This window comes from Anolis carolinensis, unplaced genomic scaffold, assembly GCF_035594765.1.
Source record: "Anolis carolinensis isolate JA03-04 unplaced genomic scaffold, rAnoCar3.1.pri scaffold_14, whole genome shotgun sequence".
Taxonomy (NCBI): domain Eukaryota; kingdom Metazoa; phylum Chordata; class Lepidosauria; order Squamata; family Dactyloidae; genus Anolis; species Anolis carolinensis.
The window spans coordinates 10,511,609-10,526,881 of record NW_026943825.1 but is presented as its reverse complement, the minus strand read 5'-3'; the positions used below and the strand labels follow the sequence as shown (position 1 = coordinate 10,526,881).

The following is a 15,273-nucleotide window of genomic DNA, read 5'->3' as shown; positions in this document are numbered from 1 at the left end:
GAGGGAAGGATATGTAGGAGGAGGAGGACAGAGGGAAGGATGATAATAATAATCATAATAATGGAGAGAAATATAATAATAATAATAATAATAATAATAAGAAATATGATGATGATGATGATGATGATAATAATAATAATAATAAGCAAGATAATATTACTAATAAGAATATTGGGTTGCTGTGAGTTTTCCGAGCTGCCTGCTATATTCCAGAAGCATTCTCTCCTGACGTTTCACCCGCATCTATGGCAGCCATCCTCAGAGGTTGTGAGGTCTGTTGGAGACTAGGCATGTGGGGTTTGAATAGCCTTGCAGTTTCAAAGCCTGGCTGCTTCCTACTATCAGGCTACTCATATTTAAAAAAAATTCAGGACAGTAAATAAAGAGCAACGTGCAAAAAACGAGGAATTACAGACAGGAAACCATCAGGGCCAGCTAACACCTTCCAACAATGGATTCCCCAGGCAGGAAGCAGCCGGGCTTTGAAGATGCAGGTTCAAAACACCTGGAGGGCCAAAGTTGGCCCATGCCTCGTGTAGATGTTCCCTTGGAGAGAAGAGACAAAGGCATTCTTTCGGCTGATCCTTCTCCTCTTTTTCCTCTGCAGTGGAGAGAGCGGAGCCGGGAAGACGGTGGCGGCCAAGTACATCATGGGCTACGTCTCCCGGGTGTCCGGCGGAGGCCCCAAAGTCCAGGTCAGTCCTAGAAAAAACCCCTTTTTCCCTTTGGGAACTTCCTTTCTCGGGGCTCAAGAGAGACCTCTTTCCTTTGCAGCACGTGAAGGACATCATCCTGAAGTCCAACCCGCTCCTGGAGGCCTTTGGGAACGCCAAGACGGTGCGCAACAACAACTCCAGCCGATTTGTGAGTGTTACATGTCGGAGTACAACTCCCACAATCCGCACTGCCAGCATGTAGCTGCACCCCAAGACTGTTGGGGGTCACATTTGCTCTGTTGCCAGTTCCAACAGAGTTGTTTGTGTTGCTTCTGTCAAGAAAGGGTTAAATTGAGACACATCCACTTTCCGTATTTGGCGATCTGGCTATCTGCTCAGTCGCACAGAAATAAACGCACACTTCCCAGCTGTCGGCAGGAACCAGCGGCTCTTTCCTTTATTGAGGTTATATACACTATTTACATAGTCTTGCCGGAGCATAGCATTTGAGCATCCGACCTGATAAATGGCCGGTATCTGGAAATCACTCGCTGTTTCTCTCTAGCAATAAATCTCTACTCTATGCAATTAACTCTTACATTACTGGAATACTGGATTATTTGCTACATTACAGGCACACACAATCAGTTTGCTTTAAACCATAAGTGAAATTTCACAATTACACAAACAAACAGCTTCCACCTCTGTGCACATTGCAGCCTCAATGGCAACAATCCGGCAGTTTTACTCAGTGTTCCTTCCCTTCCTCTGTGTGTTTCCAGGGCAAATACTTCGAGATCCAGTTCAGTCGAGGCGGGGAACCCGACGGAGGCAAGATCGCCAACTTCCTGCTGGAGAAATCCCGGGTCGTGAGCCAGAATCCCGGGGAGAGGAACTTCCACATCTACTACCAGGTGAGCACACGGCACCAGGGTCAACGGAGGACAAACAAGGTGGCTGTAAACATAACGGATGCCCATGCCTTTTTGTACGCGCTCTTTCAACTGGATCTAATGTTACAACCCCAACCAGCTTCTGGAAGGAGCCAGTCCAGATCAGAGAGAAGACCTGGGAGTCACGACCCCGGATTATTACTATTATCTCAACCAGTCGGCCGCCTACAAAGTGGACGACGTCGACGACTGTCAGGAGTTTCAGGAGACGCTGGTAAGTTGGCGCTCTGGGTTTGGCTCCAGGCATGGATATTTATTTATTTATTTACAGATATTATCCATTGATTAAAATTGTTGCTATTATATTTTTATCATCATCATATTTAGTAATTATTATTATTATTATTATTACATTGTCATTTATTATTATATTATTATTATAGTATTATATTTGTTATCATTATTTTTAATATTAATGTTATTGTTGCTATCACTATGTTATTGTTATTATATTTTTTTATTTATTTCCATTATTTATTTCCATCATTTCTATCCTGCCCTTCTCACCCAGGGCGGCTTACAAAACTGGCAGAATCCAATGCAAATACACAATACAAAAGAATAAAACATAAGCAATTAAATACAGATTTAAAATACAAAATACTTGAGCCATTCATTCACAAAACCTTGTACATAAACCTTAGTCCAGACCGAGTCGAAGCCAACGAAACTTAGCATTGAACAGTTATTTTATTTTTATATTTATATATTTTATCATCATACTTAGTATTATTATTATATTATCCTTTATTTATAGCAATATCATTTATTATTACATTTATTATTACTATAGTATTATATTTGTTGTCATTATTTTTAATATTAATGTTATTGTTGTTATCACTGTGTTGTTACTATATTTTTATCATCATACTTAGTATTATTATTATTATTATTATTACATTATCTTTTATATCAATATCATTTACAGTAGAATCTCACTTATCCATCATTTGCTTATCCAATGTTCTGGATTATCCAACACATTTTTGTAGTCAATGTTTTCAATACATCATGATATTTTGGTGCTAAATTAGTAAATACAGTAATTACTACATAGCATTAATGTGTAATGAACTACTTTTTCTGTCAAATTTGTTGTATAACATGATGTTTTGGTGCTTAATTTGTAAAATTATAACCTATTTTGATGTTTAATAGGCTTTTTCTTAATCTCTCCTTATTATCCAACATATTCGCTTATGCAACGTACTGCTGGCCCGTTTATGTTGGATAAGTGAGACTCTACTGTATCATTCTATTTATTATTACTATATTATTATATTTGTTATTATTTTTAATATTAATGTTATTGTTGTTATCACTATGTTATTATATTTTATCATCATACTTAGTATTATTATTATACATTATCCTTTATTTATATCAATATCATTTATTATTATATTTATTATTACTATAGTATATAGTAATATATAGTATAAAGTAATTTATTGATGTTATTGTTGTTATCACTATGTTTTTATTATTATATTTTATCATACTTAGTATTATTATTACATTATTTATTTATATCAATATCATTTATTAATACTATATTATTGTATTTGTTATCATTATTTTTATTATTAATTTAATTTTTATTATTACCATATTAGATTATTTTTTATTATTATGTAAGTATTATATTTCTTATCATTTTTTATTTTTACTGTACTGTCTTTATCACTGGCTTGGGTACCCGGCATTGCCTGGGTTATTTGAAAAAGTCAGTTTTTTAATTTTACGAAATGCATCAGGTTGTGGGTGAACTACAACTCACATCATGCCAGGTTAATCCCGAGAAACTCTATCAATACTTAAAAGTGTGTTATTTTGTGCAAGTTTTCTCTGGATGCATCATGGGTGGAGTGGAGTGTGCTCTCTGGCTGTAGGGCAAACTACAACTCCCCCAAATCAAGGTGAATTTAGATTATTATAGCCATTAATCTTATTATTATGTCTATATTATCATCATTATATTTATTATATTATTACTATCATATTAAATATTACTATATTATTATATTTCTTATTGTCATTAATCTTATTATTATATTGTCATCATTATATTTATACTATTATCAGTGCCATATTTATTACAATTGCTATTACTATATTATTATTATCACTATCATTCAGACAGCCATGGACGTGGTGGGTCTCTCCGGAGAGGAGCAAGCCCTGGTCCTCCAAATCGTGGCCGGCATCCTCCATATGGGCAACATCACCTTTCGGGAATCCGGCAACTATGCCGTCGTGGAGAGCGAGGATTGTAAGTCGAAAGAACGGATTGGCGGGTGTGCTCATAAATACTATAGACAAGGAAAGGGACCCTCAAAGACCATCTAGATGGTCTCATAAGACCATAGGTAAGCAAAGAGACCTCCAGAAGCCATCTAGACGATCTCATAAGACCATCGGTAAGGAAAGGGACCTTCAAAGGCCATCTAGATGATCTCATGAGGCCATCAGAAGACCATAGATAAGGAAAGGGAGCCTCAAAGACCTTCTAGATGCTTTTATAAGACCATAGGTAAGGATAGGGACCCTCAAAGGTCATCTAGATGGTTTCATAAGACCATAGGTAAGCAAAGAGACCTCCAAAGACCATCTAGATGGTTTCATAAGACCATCGGTAAAGAAAGGCCATTAGATGATCTCATCAGGCCATCAGAAGACCATAGATAAGGAAAAGGACCCTCAATGACCATCTAGATGGTTTCATAAGACCATCGGTAAAGAAAGGGACCTGCAAAAGCCATCTAGATGGTCTCATAAGGCCATCAGGAGACCATAGATAAGGAAAGGGACCTCCAAAGACCATCTAGATGGTCTCATAAGACCTTTGGTAAGGAAAGGGACCCTCAAAGACAGTCTCATAGACCATAGGTATAGAAAGTGACCTCCAAAAGCCATCTAGATGATCTCATAAGACCACAGGTAAGCAAAGAGACCTCCAAAGGCCAGGTGGACTTAGGTCAACCCTAAGTCTAAAGTGTAGGACAGGGGCCAGGTCAGTGACCTTGGAGGGCCACATCCGGCCCACGGGCCTTGGTCTGGGGACCCCTGAAATACTGTTTGGGGAAATCAAGCTGTAAGAATCCTCAGCCCTCTTTCTTCTTCCTGGGCCCAGTCCTGGCTTTCCCGTCCTACCTCCTGGCCATTGACCAGCAGCGGCTGAAGGAGAAGCTGACCAGCCGCAAGATGGACAGCAAGTGGGGCGGCCGGCAAGAGGTCATTGACGTGACGTTGAACGTGGAGCAGGCCAACTTCACCCGGGACGCGCTCTCCAAGGCCCTCTATGCACGGCTCTTCGACTTCCTGGTGGACGTGAGTTCATAACCAGGTTTTTAAGGAGTAGCTGGATGGCCATCTGTCGGGAGGGCTTGGATGGTGTCTTCCCGCCTGGCAGAATGAGGTTGGACTGGATGGCCTTGGGGGTCCCTTCCAACTCTCTACGATTTACAACATGTCTTTTTATTAGCTTGGATGGCCATCTGTCGGGAGGGCTTGGATAGTGCCTTCCTGCCTGAATGGCTTCTGAGGTTGCTTATATGAAAGGGCCAGATGCAAATCTCCAGCTTTAATGTGCAGGGCTAGCTGTCCTCAGGGGGTCCCTTCCAACGCTGGGAATCTATGATTCTAGGGGGAAACAAGCACCACTCTCTTCCTCTGCATTTTGGTCTCTTCTTTTGTATTTATTTTCATTGCTTAATCCATTTTTCTCCTTTTTCTGCTCCCTATTTCTAGTCTGTGAACAAAGCGATGCAGAAGCAGCACCAGGAGTACAGCATCGGCGTCTTGGACATCTATGGTTTTGAGATATTCCAGGTAAAATACCGTATATACTCGAGTATAAGCCGACCCGAATATAAGCCGCGGGACCTAATTTTATCACAAAAAACCTGGGGAAACTTATTGACTTGAGTATAAGCCGAGGGTGGGAAATGCAGCAGCTACGGGTCAATTTCAAAATGAAAATAGATCCCAATGAAATTATATTGAGGTTAATTTTTTTAATATTTACTATATTTAAAAGAAAAACAGTAAACTTGCTCTGTAGGTGGAAAAGTAGGGTCAACAAAAACAATATGGTATAACAATAAAATAATAATCATAATCATGATAATAATAATAACAACAACAACAAAATCCAGCATATCTATGCTCCAATGATGACTGAGGGCTGTGCTGGCGGAAGTGTAACTACCGGCAGGTCCAACCAAGCCAGAGAGGCCTCAGCTGAGGAGCACAACCAAGAGCACCGAACCCATTAGCATTATGGAGAATCAAACCAAAACAAAGTCTATACTGGCTCGGTCGTCGCCCAGGATAAAAAGGACCGCAGTAGATGATGCTGATTCTGGACATCCATCGACAAATAAGCTATGGAATCAAAATACAAATGAACAGTCACAGAAGCGGCAGAGACTCCAGCAACTCTTGGAATGGTGGAACAGATTGAACCAGAAGAAAATGTGGAGCTTTTGCAAGAATTTGAAGAACCAGCACTTGAAACACCTGTTGAACCACCAGGAACCTTGACAGCAAGACAACAAGGATAAGCTCAAGGATAAGATCATGGCTCATGCTGCAGCAAATGCAATAAGAAAGCGGCTCCCAACTCTAAAAACAGTGCCCAAGAGACACCTGGCGCCTCTCATGAAAGATGTGAATGCAGCACTCTCCACTGTCCAAATAACATCAATTGAACAAACAAACCAGTATGCCTACAGTGCAGCAGTGATAGTAACAGAAGAACTTGGGCTCCTACAACCAAGGCAGCCCCAAAGAAAATCAACTGGAAAACCAAAGCGGAAGGTCAGGCTAGAGTTGAAAATCAAGAAACCTCAGATCAGATGCAAGTAAACTGAAAAATATGAAAGAGAAGAAACTGAAGAATGACAAAATCAAGCAATACCTGATCCGAAAGTACTGGCTGAACACCAGAAAAATTGAAGAAGCTTTGGAAATCGTGAAAGAACAAATTACAGCAACAGCCAGAAAAATGGAAAGATATGAAGCCAGAATCATCCAGTGCAGACAAAATCAACTGTTTCAATCAGACCAAAGATGTCTGAACAAAACAACAGACACAATAACCATAAAGCCAGAGAAAACTGCAACAACAAAGTTCTGGAAAGAGCTTTGGGAAAATAATAAGAACTACAACAAAAACGCTGGGTGGATAAAGGAGTTTGAAGGAAAATTCTCACAGAACAAAATGGAACAGATGGAAATAACAACTGAAATGATCAGCAAACGAGTGCAAAAGTCAAGACCTGGACATCGCCTAGTAGTGATCAACTTCATGGATTTTGGCTCAAACATCTGATTAGTTTACATGGAAAAATGGCCCAACAATTCAATGAGATGCTGCAGAAAGGAAGTATCAGTGAATGGCTAACAACTGGAAGAACATACCTGATACAAAAGGATCCAGCAAAAGGAGCAGCACCAGGAAACTACAGGCCAATAACGTGTCTGCCCACTATGTTTAAACTACTGACTGGCATCATAGCTGATAGAATTCAAGACTATCTTGAAGAAAAAAACAGCAGTGATGTTGACTTGCTATATCTGCCTCGAAGATCAGGGGGCAGAGGACTCTTACAAGTCAAACAAGCAGTCAAAGAAGAAGAACGTGCCCTGGCAGAATATGTAAAGCAAAGGGAAGAACCTGCTTTGATTGAAGTCCAAAATCAAAAACTCCTCAAAGCACAGCAGACAAAAAACCAGTACAAGAAAACCGCACTACAAACTAGAGCTGACAGCTGGCACAACAAAACATTGCATGGAAAGTTCCTTGACAAAATTGAAGGAAAAGCTGATAAGGAGAAGACCTGGCTCTGGCTCACGAATGGGACCCTGAAGAAGGAGACAGAAGGCCTGATCCTTGCAGCCCAGGAGCAAGACATCAGGACAAAGGCCATTAAGGCCAAGATCGAAAAATCAGCTGATGACCCAAAATGCAGACTGTGCAAGGAAACCGATGAAACCATTGATCAGCTGTTGCAAGAAAATCGCACAGACAGACTACAAACAGAGGCACAACTATGTGGCCTCAAGTTCTACCTCCCAGCAGTAAAGAACTGGTGGGATCACAAACCTGCAAAAGTATTAGGAAATGAGCACGCAAAGTTACTGTGGGACTTCCGAATCCAGACGGACAAAGTTCTGGAACACAACACACCAGACATCACAGTTGTGAAAAGGAAAAAGGTTTGGATCATTGATGTTGCCATCCCAGGTGACAGTCGCATTGAAGAAAAACAACAGGAAAAACTCAGCTGCTATCAGGACCTCAAGACTGAACTTCAAAGACTCTGGCAGAAACCAGTGCAGGTGGTCCCGGTGGTGATGGGCACACTGGGTGCAGTTCCAAAAGATCTCAGCCGGCATTTGGAAACAACAGACATTGACAAAATCGTGATCTGCCAACTGCAAAAGGCCACCCTGCTGGGATCTGCACGCATCATACGAAAATACATCTCACAGTCCTAGACACTTGGGAAGTGTTCGACTTGTGATTTTGTGATTTGAAATCCAGCATATCTATCTTGTTTGCTGTGTCATAATAAAATAATAATAATAATAATAATAATAATAATAACTTATTTGTACCCTGCCCTATCTCCCCAATGCAGAGCTAGATGTAGATCTATAATTATATAAACTAATTTCATATATGCATTTCCCCCTGAAACGTTTGCAAATCCTCTCTATATATGTGTATTTCCCTCCTGCAATATTGCAAGCCCTATAGATTTATGTTTATATCTATCTAGAAATCTGTGTGTGTGTGTGTGTGCATTCCCCTGCAATATTTACAAGCCCTATATTCATATATGTCTGTCTAGACATCTCTCTATATATAGATAATTATATCTGTATAGGATTTGCAAAGACTTGCAAACACGTGAGGTGAAAATTCAAATATAAAATAATGTGTACACATAGATACAGATATACAGGTACATGGAAATCTCTAGATATCTATATGTATATAGAATTGATAAAGACTTGCAAACATATGAGGAGGGAATTTATATATAAAATTAATGTATATAGATAGATAGATAGATAGATAGATAGATAGATAGATAGATAGATAGATAGAAATATAAAGGTACATAGGGATTGCAAAGACTTGCAGGGGGAAATGCCTATATATCCGTAGCAGAGATTAATAATTATTTCAGGGGAAAATGCTTTTATAAGATTAATGGGTATATACCGTATGTACTGAGTATAAGCCGACCAAAATATAAGCCGAGGCACCTAATTTTACCACAAAAAAACCTGGGAAAACATTGACTCCAGTATAAGCCGATGGTGGCAATTTTCAGAAATAAAAACAGATACCAATAAAATTACATTAATTGAGGCATCAGTAGGTTACATGTTTTTGAATATTTACATCAAACCCTAGAAAAATAAAGTCCAAATTTGATTTTAAGATAAGACTATCCAACTCTGAACAAATCATGATTCTCATCTTCTTCAATGTAAATGTGCTTATGTATCTTTTTAATAATAATAGAGTAAAATAATACATGTAATAATAATAATAATAAATACAAAAAAATAATACATGTAAAAATAAATAGAGTAAAATAATAAATGCAATAATAATAATAAGATCAGAGTGAAATAATAAATGTATTATTAATAATAATAAAAATAGAGTAAAATAAATGTAATACAGTAGAGTCTCACTTATCCAACGTTCTGGATTATCCAACGCATTTTTGTAGTCAATGTTTTCAAAGCATTGTGATATTTTGGTGCTAAATTCGTTAATACAGTAATTACTACATAGCATTAATGTGTAGTGAACTACTTTTTCTGTTAAATTTGTTGTATAACATGATGTTTTGGTGCTTAATTTGTAAAATCATAACCTATTTTCTTAATCTCTCCTTATTATCCAGCATATTCGCTTATCCAACGTTCTGCCGGCCCGTTTATGTTGGATAAGTGAGACTCTACTGTAATAGCAACAATAATAGAGAAAAATAATAAATGTAATAATATCAATAATAATAGAGAAAAATAATAAATGTACCATATATTCTCGAGTATAAGCTGACCCAAATATAAGCCAACCAGGACCCTCACCCGAGTATAAGCCAAGGGGGGCTTTTTCAGTCTTAAAAAAAGGGCTGAAAAACTAGGCTTATACTCGAGTATATACAGTATATATATTCTTCTTCCTGACTTGCAAGGACTTCTTTCCTTTTTCAAAACATTTCCTTGGTTAAAAGCAAGGGAGGCTTTGGAAAAGAAAACACTGATAAGGGAGGGTAAGATGAGAGATAAATAGATCAAATATTGCAAACAATTAAATTTTGTTTGTCTTGTAATCACTGTGATCACTAACCTTTAATAAAATTTTTTTTAAAAAAATTAAATAAAAAAAATATTGCAAGCAACAGCCTCCAGACTCTGTTGTTGGCCTTCATTTTGACCCGATTATAAGCCGGGGAGGCTTTTTCAGCTCATAAAAAGGGCTGAAAAACTCGGCTTATCTTTGAGTATATAGGTAATTATTTCTAATTCAGGATCAAACGTCTTGAAGGATTGCATCCCTGCGTTCGTTGCCTTCAGTTGTGCTTTCTCCCTCCACCTCTTTTAGAAGAACGGCTTCGAGCAATTCTGCATCAACTTCGTGAACGAGAAGCTCCAGCAGATCTTCATCGAGCTGACGCTGAAAGCTGAACAGGTAATTATTATCATTATCATACTTATTATTATTATAAATATTATTTTCATATTTATTATTAATAAGTGCCATATGCTTTTAAAACAGAAAGAAGTATTCTGATGGCAGCTCTATTGGGCCTATTCATTCAAATGTGCTCCGGAACAACCTGTTTACAATTTACAATTGTTGTTGTTGTTGTTGTTGTTGTTGTTACCTCTCCCCATGAACTGAAGCAGGTCAATGAATTGTTGTTGTTGATTTATTCTCCCCATGAATTGAAGAAAGTCAATGACTTAATAATATTATTAATATTATTTCTTACCTCTCCCCATGAATTGAAGCAGGTCAATGACCTATTATTATTATTATTATTATTATTATTATTATTATTATTATTATTATTATTATTATTATTATTATTTCCTACCTCTCCATATGAATTGGAGCAGGTCAATGACGTTGTTGTTGTTGTTGTTGTTGTTTCTTACCTCTCCCCATTAATTGAAGCAAGTCGATGATGATGATGATGATTAATCTTACCTCTATCAATGAATTGAGGCAACCCAATGACTTATTATTAATAATATTATTTCTTACCTCTCCATATCAATTGAATAAGGTCAATACATTATTGTTGTTGTTGTTATTATTATTATTATTATTATTATTATTATTATTATTATTTCTTACCTCTCCATATGAATTGAAGCAGGTCAATGCATTATTATTATTATTATTATTATTGTTGTTATTATTATTAATTCTTACCTCTACCAATGGATTGAAGCAGGACACTGACTTATTATTATTATTGTTATTATTATTATGATTATTATTTCTTACCTCTCCATATGAATTGCAGCAGGTCAATACATTATTATTATTATTATTATTATTATTATTATTATTATTATTATTTCTTACCTCTCCATATGAATTGCAGCTTGTTTTCCCAGTAATAAGCAGTAAGACCACCTAAAGCTTCAGAGAGCTTCTGTTCAACCATTTCAAAGCTCTCTGCTTGAGCAGTGATGGCACGATCATCAGCGTAGATTCAACTCTCTGTAGGCCAATGACTAATTAATATTAATATTTTTAATATTATTTCTTACATCCCCAGGAAGAATACGTCCAGGAGGGCATCCGATGGAGCCCCATTGACTACTTTAACAACAAGGTGGTTTGCGACCTCATCGAGAACAAAGTGGTGAGCGAAAGGACGGTGCTCTCATGTTGCGTCTGCACTGTCGGGTTAATGCGGCTTAGGTCCCCTTGATGCTATTGTACATCCTGGGATTCTGTAGCACGGATCTGGCTAAAGTGGCACCTAAACTGCATTTGTTTGGCAAGTGTAGATACCGTATATACTCAAGCATAAACCGACCCGAATATAAGCTGAGGCACCTAATTTTGCCACAAAAAAACTGGGATAACTTATTGACTTGAGTATAAGCCAAGGGTGGGAAATGTAGCAGCTACGGGTAAATTTCAAAATAAAAATAGATACCAATAAAATTTCATTAATCGAGGCATCAGTAAGTTAAATGTTTTTGAATATTTACCGTATTTCAAAGAAAAACAATAAACTAGCTCTATGAGTGGAAAAGTAGGGGCAACAAAAACAATATAGTATCAACAATAACCTAATATTAATAATAATAATAATAATAATAATAATAATAAATAATAATAATAATCCCGTCCCACTAAAAACAAAGATATAAGCCCCAGAACCTAGAAATTTGGCAGCATAATCCACCATCCTTGCCCCTAGGTTCCGACAACAAAAATAAAAGAAAAATGAAGTCCTAATTAGAGGGAGAGGAATAATTGTTTTTAGCCAATTGCTGCCAGTTAGAAGGCTAAGCTCCGCCCACTTGGTCTCCTAGCAACCCACTCAGTCCAGGGACAGGCAGAATTAGGCCTCACTTAGGCCTCTTCCACACTGCCTATAAAATATAGATTATCTGGTTTGAACTGGATTATATGGCCTTGTAGACTCAAGCCCCTTCCACACAGCTATATAACCCATTTATAATCTTATATTATCTGCTTTGAACTGGATTATCTTGAGTCCACACTGCCATATAATCCACTTCAGTGTGCATTTTATTCAGCTGTGTAGAAGGAGCCTCATATAATCCAGTTCTAAGCAGATAATATAATATATACAGTAGAAGCTACAGTATCCAACATAATCACCCTGGCATAACATTGGATAAGTGAATATGTTGGATAATAAGAAGGGATTCAGGAAAAGCCGATTAAACATCACATTCCCTCACGACCCTCTCTGCTGCCAAATTGCCATCCATGTCTATGCCAGGCATCCTCAGAGATTATGAGATCTGTTTGAAAACAGACAAGTGGGATATTTATTTTTATCTCACCAATGATATCCAGGATGGGACAACTCTTATCTGTCTGAGGCGACTGTGAATGTTCCACTTCCCCACCTTGATTGCCGTTGAATGCCCTTCCACCTTCAAGGCCTGGCTGCTTCCTGCTTCGGAGAGGAATCCTTTGTTGGGAGATGTTAGCTGGCTCTCAATACATCATGTCTGGAATTCCCTGATTGCTCAGTGCTGTTCTTTAGTTAACTGTCCTGATTTCACAGATTTTTTAAATACTGGGAGCCACATTTTGTTCATTCCAGGCAGGCAAGAACCATCCAGGCTTTGAAGCTACAAGGCTACTCAGTGCCAATTCCAACATTCACACTTGCCTAAAGCAGACAACAGTTCTTTCTTCCACCCTGGTCATTCCACAGATATATCAACCCCACTTCCTTTCGTTACAACACATTTCAGAACCTCTGAGGATGCCTGCCATACATGCAGGCGAAACATCAGGGGAGAGAGAATACATTTGAAACATGACCACGCAGACCACAGAACTCAGAGCAACTCAATATAAAGAAAAACAAAAATAATTTTAAAAAAAACACATAAAAACAAAATAAAATAATACAATAAAAAACAAATAAAAATAACATAATCGAATAATAAAATATAATACATACAAATAATAAAATAAAATAAAAACACAAATAATAATAAAAGAATAAAAAATAAAATAAATACAAATAATACAATAAAAATAATAAAAACACTAGAAAAATTAATACAATAAAATACTATAACAGAAAATAACTAAAAATAATACAAGAAAATAATAAAATATAATAAATAAAAAAGATAAGTTATAATAAAATTAATTTAAAAATACAAATAACGTCAAATAAAAATTCCACAACAATTTTAACCACTTTGCCACAGCAACGTGTGGCCGGACACAGCTAGTAATTTTTTTAAAAATAGTTTTTATTGAATTTAAAATTTTTCATACAATAATTGCTTTTGTCACATAGCAGATATTTAATTTATCATACAATACTTGCATCATTCTTTTATATCTACTGTTGATTTATATCTACTACAATGTTAACATTTGTCTATCTATATTTCTTCACCACTGTGTATCCCCCCCTCCCACCCCGAGCCACTTCTTATATATTGTACAACCAAAATCTCATTTCTTCCTGAGGCGGTAGCCCTCCATCTCTTTTTTGGAGTCCTTTCTCAATAAATTTCCCCCATACATCCTCAAAATCATTTTTTTCCATATCCTTCTTTTAACTTTTAATTTGCATGTTAGCTTATCATTTATTGCCAATTTCCATACTTCCTTATATCATTCTTCAATCTGTACATCTATTACTTTTCTCCAGTTCCTTGCTATAAGCAGTCTTGCTATTGTCAATAAATTTGTTATTGCTTCTTTTTCTTTTTTATTATATTGATAATAATGCAATACCAGGGTTTCTTTCCAATTTGATGTTCATTATATCCTCTATCTCTTTAAATATTTTATACCAAAATTTCCTTACATATTTACAATGCCACCACATATGTATATATGTTCCCACTTCCTGACAGCCTCTCCAGCAATTTTTTGGTTGGTTTTTATTAATATTTGACATTTTAATGGCGTTAAATACCATTTCCAAATTATCTTATAATAATTTTCTTTAACTCTTATTGATAAATTTTTCAAGTGCCTTTGTTTGCACAATTGCGACCATTCCATTTCATTTATTTTCATCTCTAACTCCTCCTCCCATAATTCCTTAAGAGTGGTATTTTTTTCTCTCTCCTTCTTTTATTCCACCCAATATTCTATAGATTCTACCAATTACACCTTTCATTTTTTTATAATCATCTATATCCCTTCCATTTTGTATTATTTGTTCAAATTGGTTAGGTTCCTTCCCCTCTTTATTATTTTTTACCCAATTCTTATACCATTGCTCTAGCTGAACACTATGGAACCATGTCAATTTTATTTCCCCCAAATTCCTCCTTTATCTTTTCCTTCTTCATTCCCCTCTTCATCCAGTTCCCTATTTTGTCTAGGTTTTTTTCCCTTAATACTTTACCCAATATATTTTTTTAATTTTTTGGGAACTTCCTTTCCATTATAACTGGAATTATTCTTGACTTTAACTTTTTCTTATATTTAATCCATATGTCTAATACATTCTTTAACATTGGGTTTCCAATTTCCCTAATTTTCTTTCTTGTGAAATCCTTAAAAAATATATTCCGAATTTCTTCCTCTACTTTTTCAGAATCAATTTTTAACCATTCAATATCATCCTTGTTTATCATTCCTTCAATAACCAGTCTTAATCTATTAGCTTCATAATATTGTTTTATATTTGGGAGTGCTAATCCCCCTTCCTTTTGCGGTCTGTACCATCATTGTTTGTTTATCCTGTTTGTCTTATTACCATTACAATAATTATTTATCATTAGCTGCTATTTATTCAATTCTTTTTCCGTAATTTGGAGTGGTAGCATTCTAAATATAAAATTTATCCTTGGAAGTATTTTCATTTTTATTAATGCAATTTTCCCAAACCATGATAAATTTAAATTTTCATATTCTAATA

General features: G+C 36.4%; 1 protein-coding gene across 1 annotated transcript in view; it reads left to right on the top strand.

The window, feature by feature from the left end:
* Window positions 1–15,273, top strand: part of LOC100566259 (unconventional myosin-Ie) — a 90,853-nt gene that overhangs the window by 33,240 nt on the left and 42,340 nt on the right. The window contains exons 5-13 of the mRNA XM_062965156.1: window positions 608–695; window positions 775–864; window positions 1,439–1,570; window positions 1,689–1,823; window positions 3,752–3,884; window positions 4,746–4,942; window positions 5,363–5,443; window positions 10,251–10,337; window positions 11,440–11,526. Of these exons, the coding sequence (XP_062821226.1) occupies window positions 608–695; window positions 775–864; window positions 1,439–1,570; window positions 1,689–1,823; window positions 3,752–3,884; window positions 4,746–4,942; window positions 5,363–5,443; window positions 10,251–10,337; window positions 11,440–11,526 (1,030 nt within the window). The remainder of the gene's footprint in view (window positions 1–607; window positions 696–774; window positions 865–1,438; window positions 1,571–1,688; window positions 1,824–3,751; window positions 3,885–4,745; window positions 4,943–5,362; window positions 5,444–10,250; window positions 10,338–11,439; window positions 11,527–15,273) is intronic.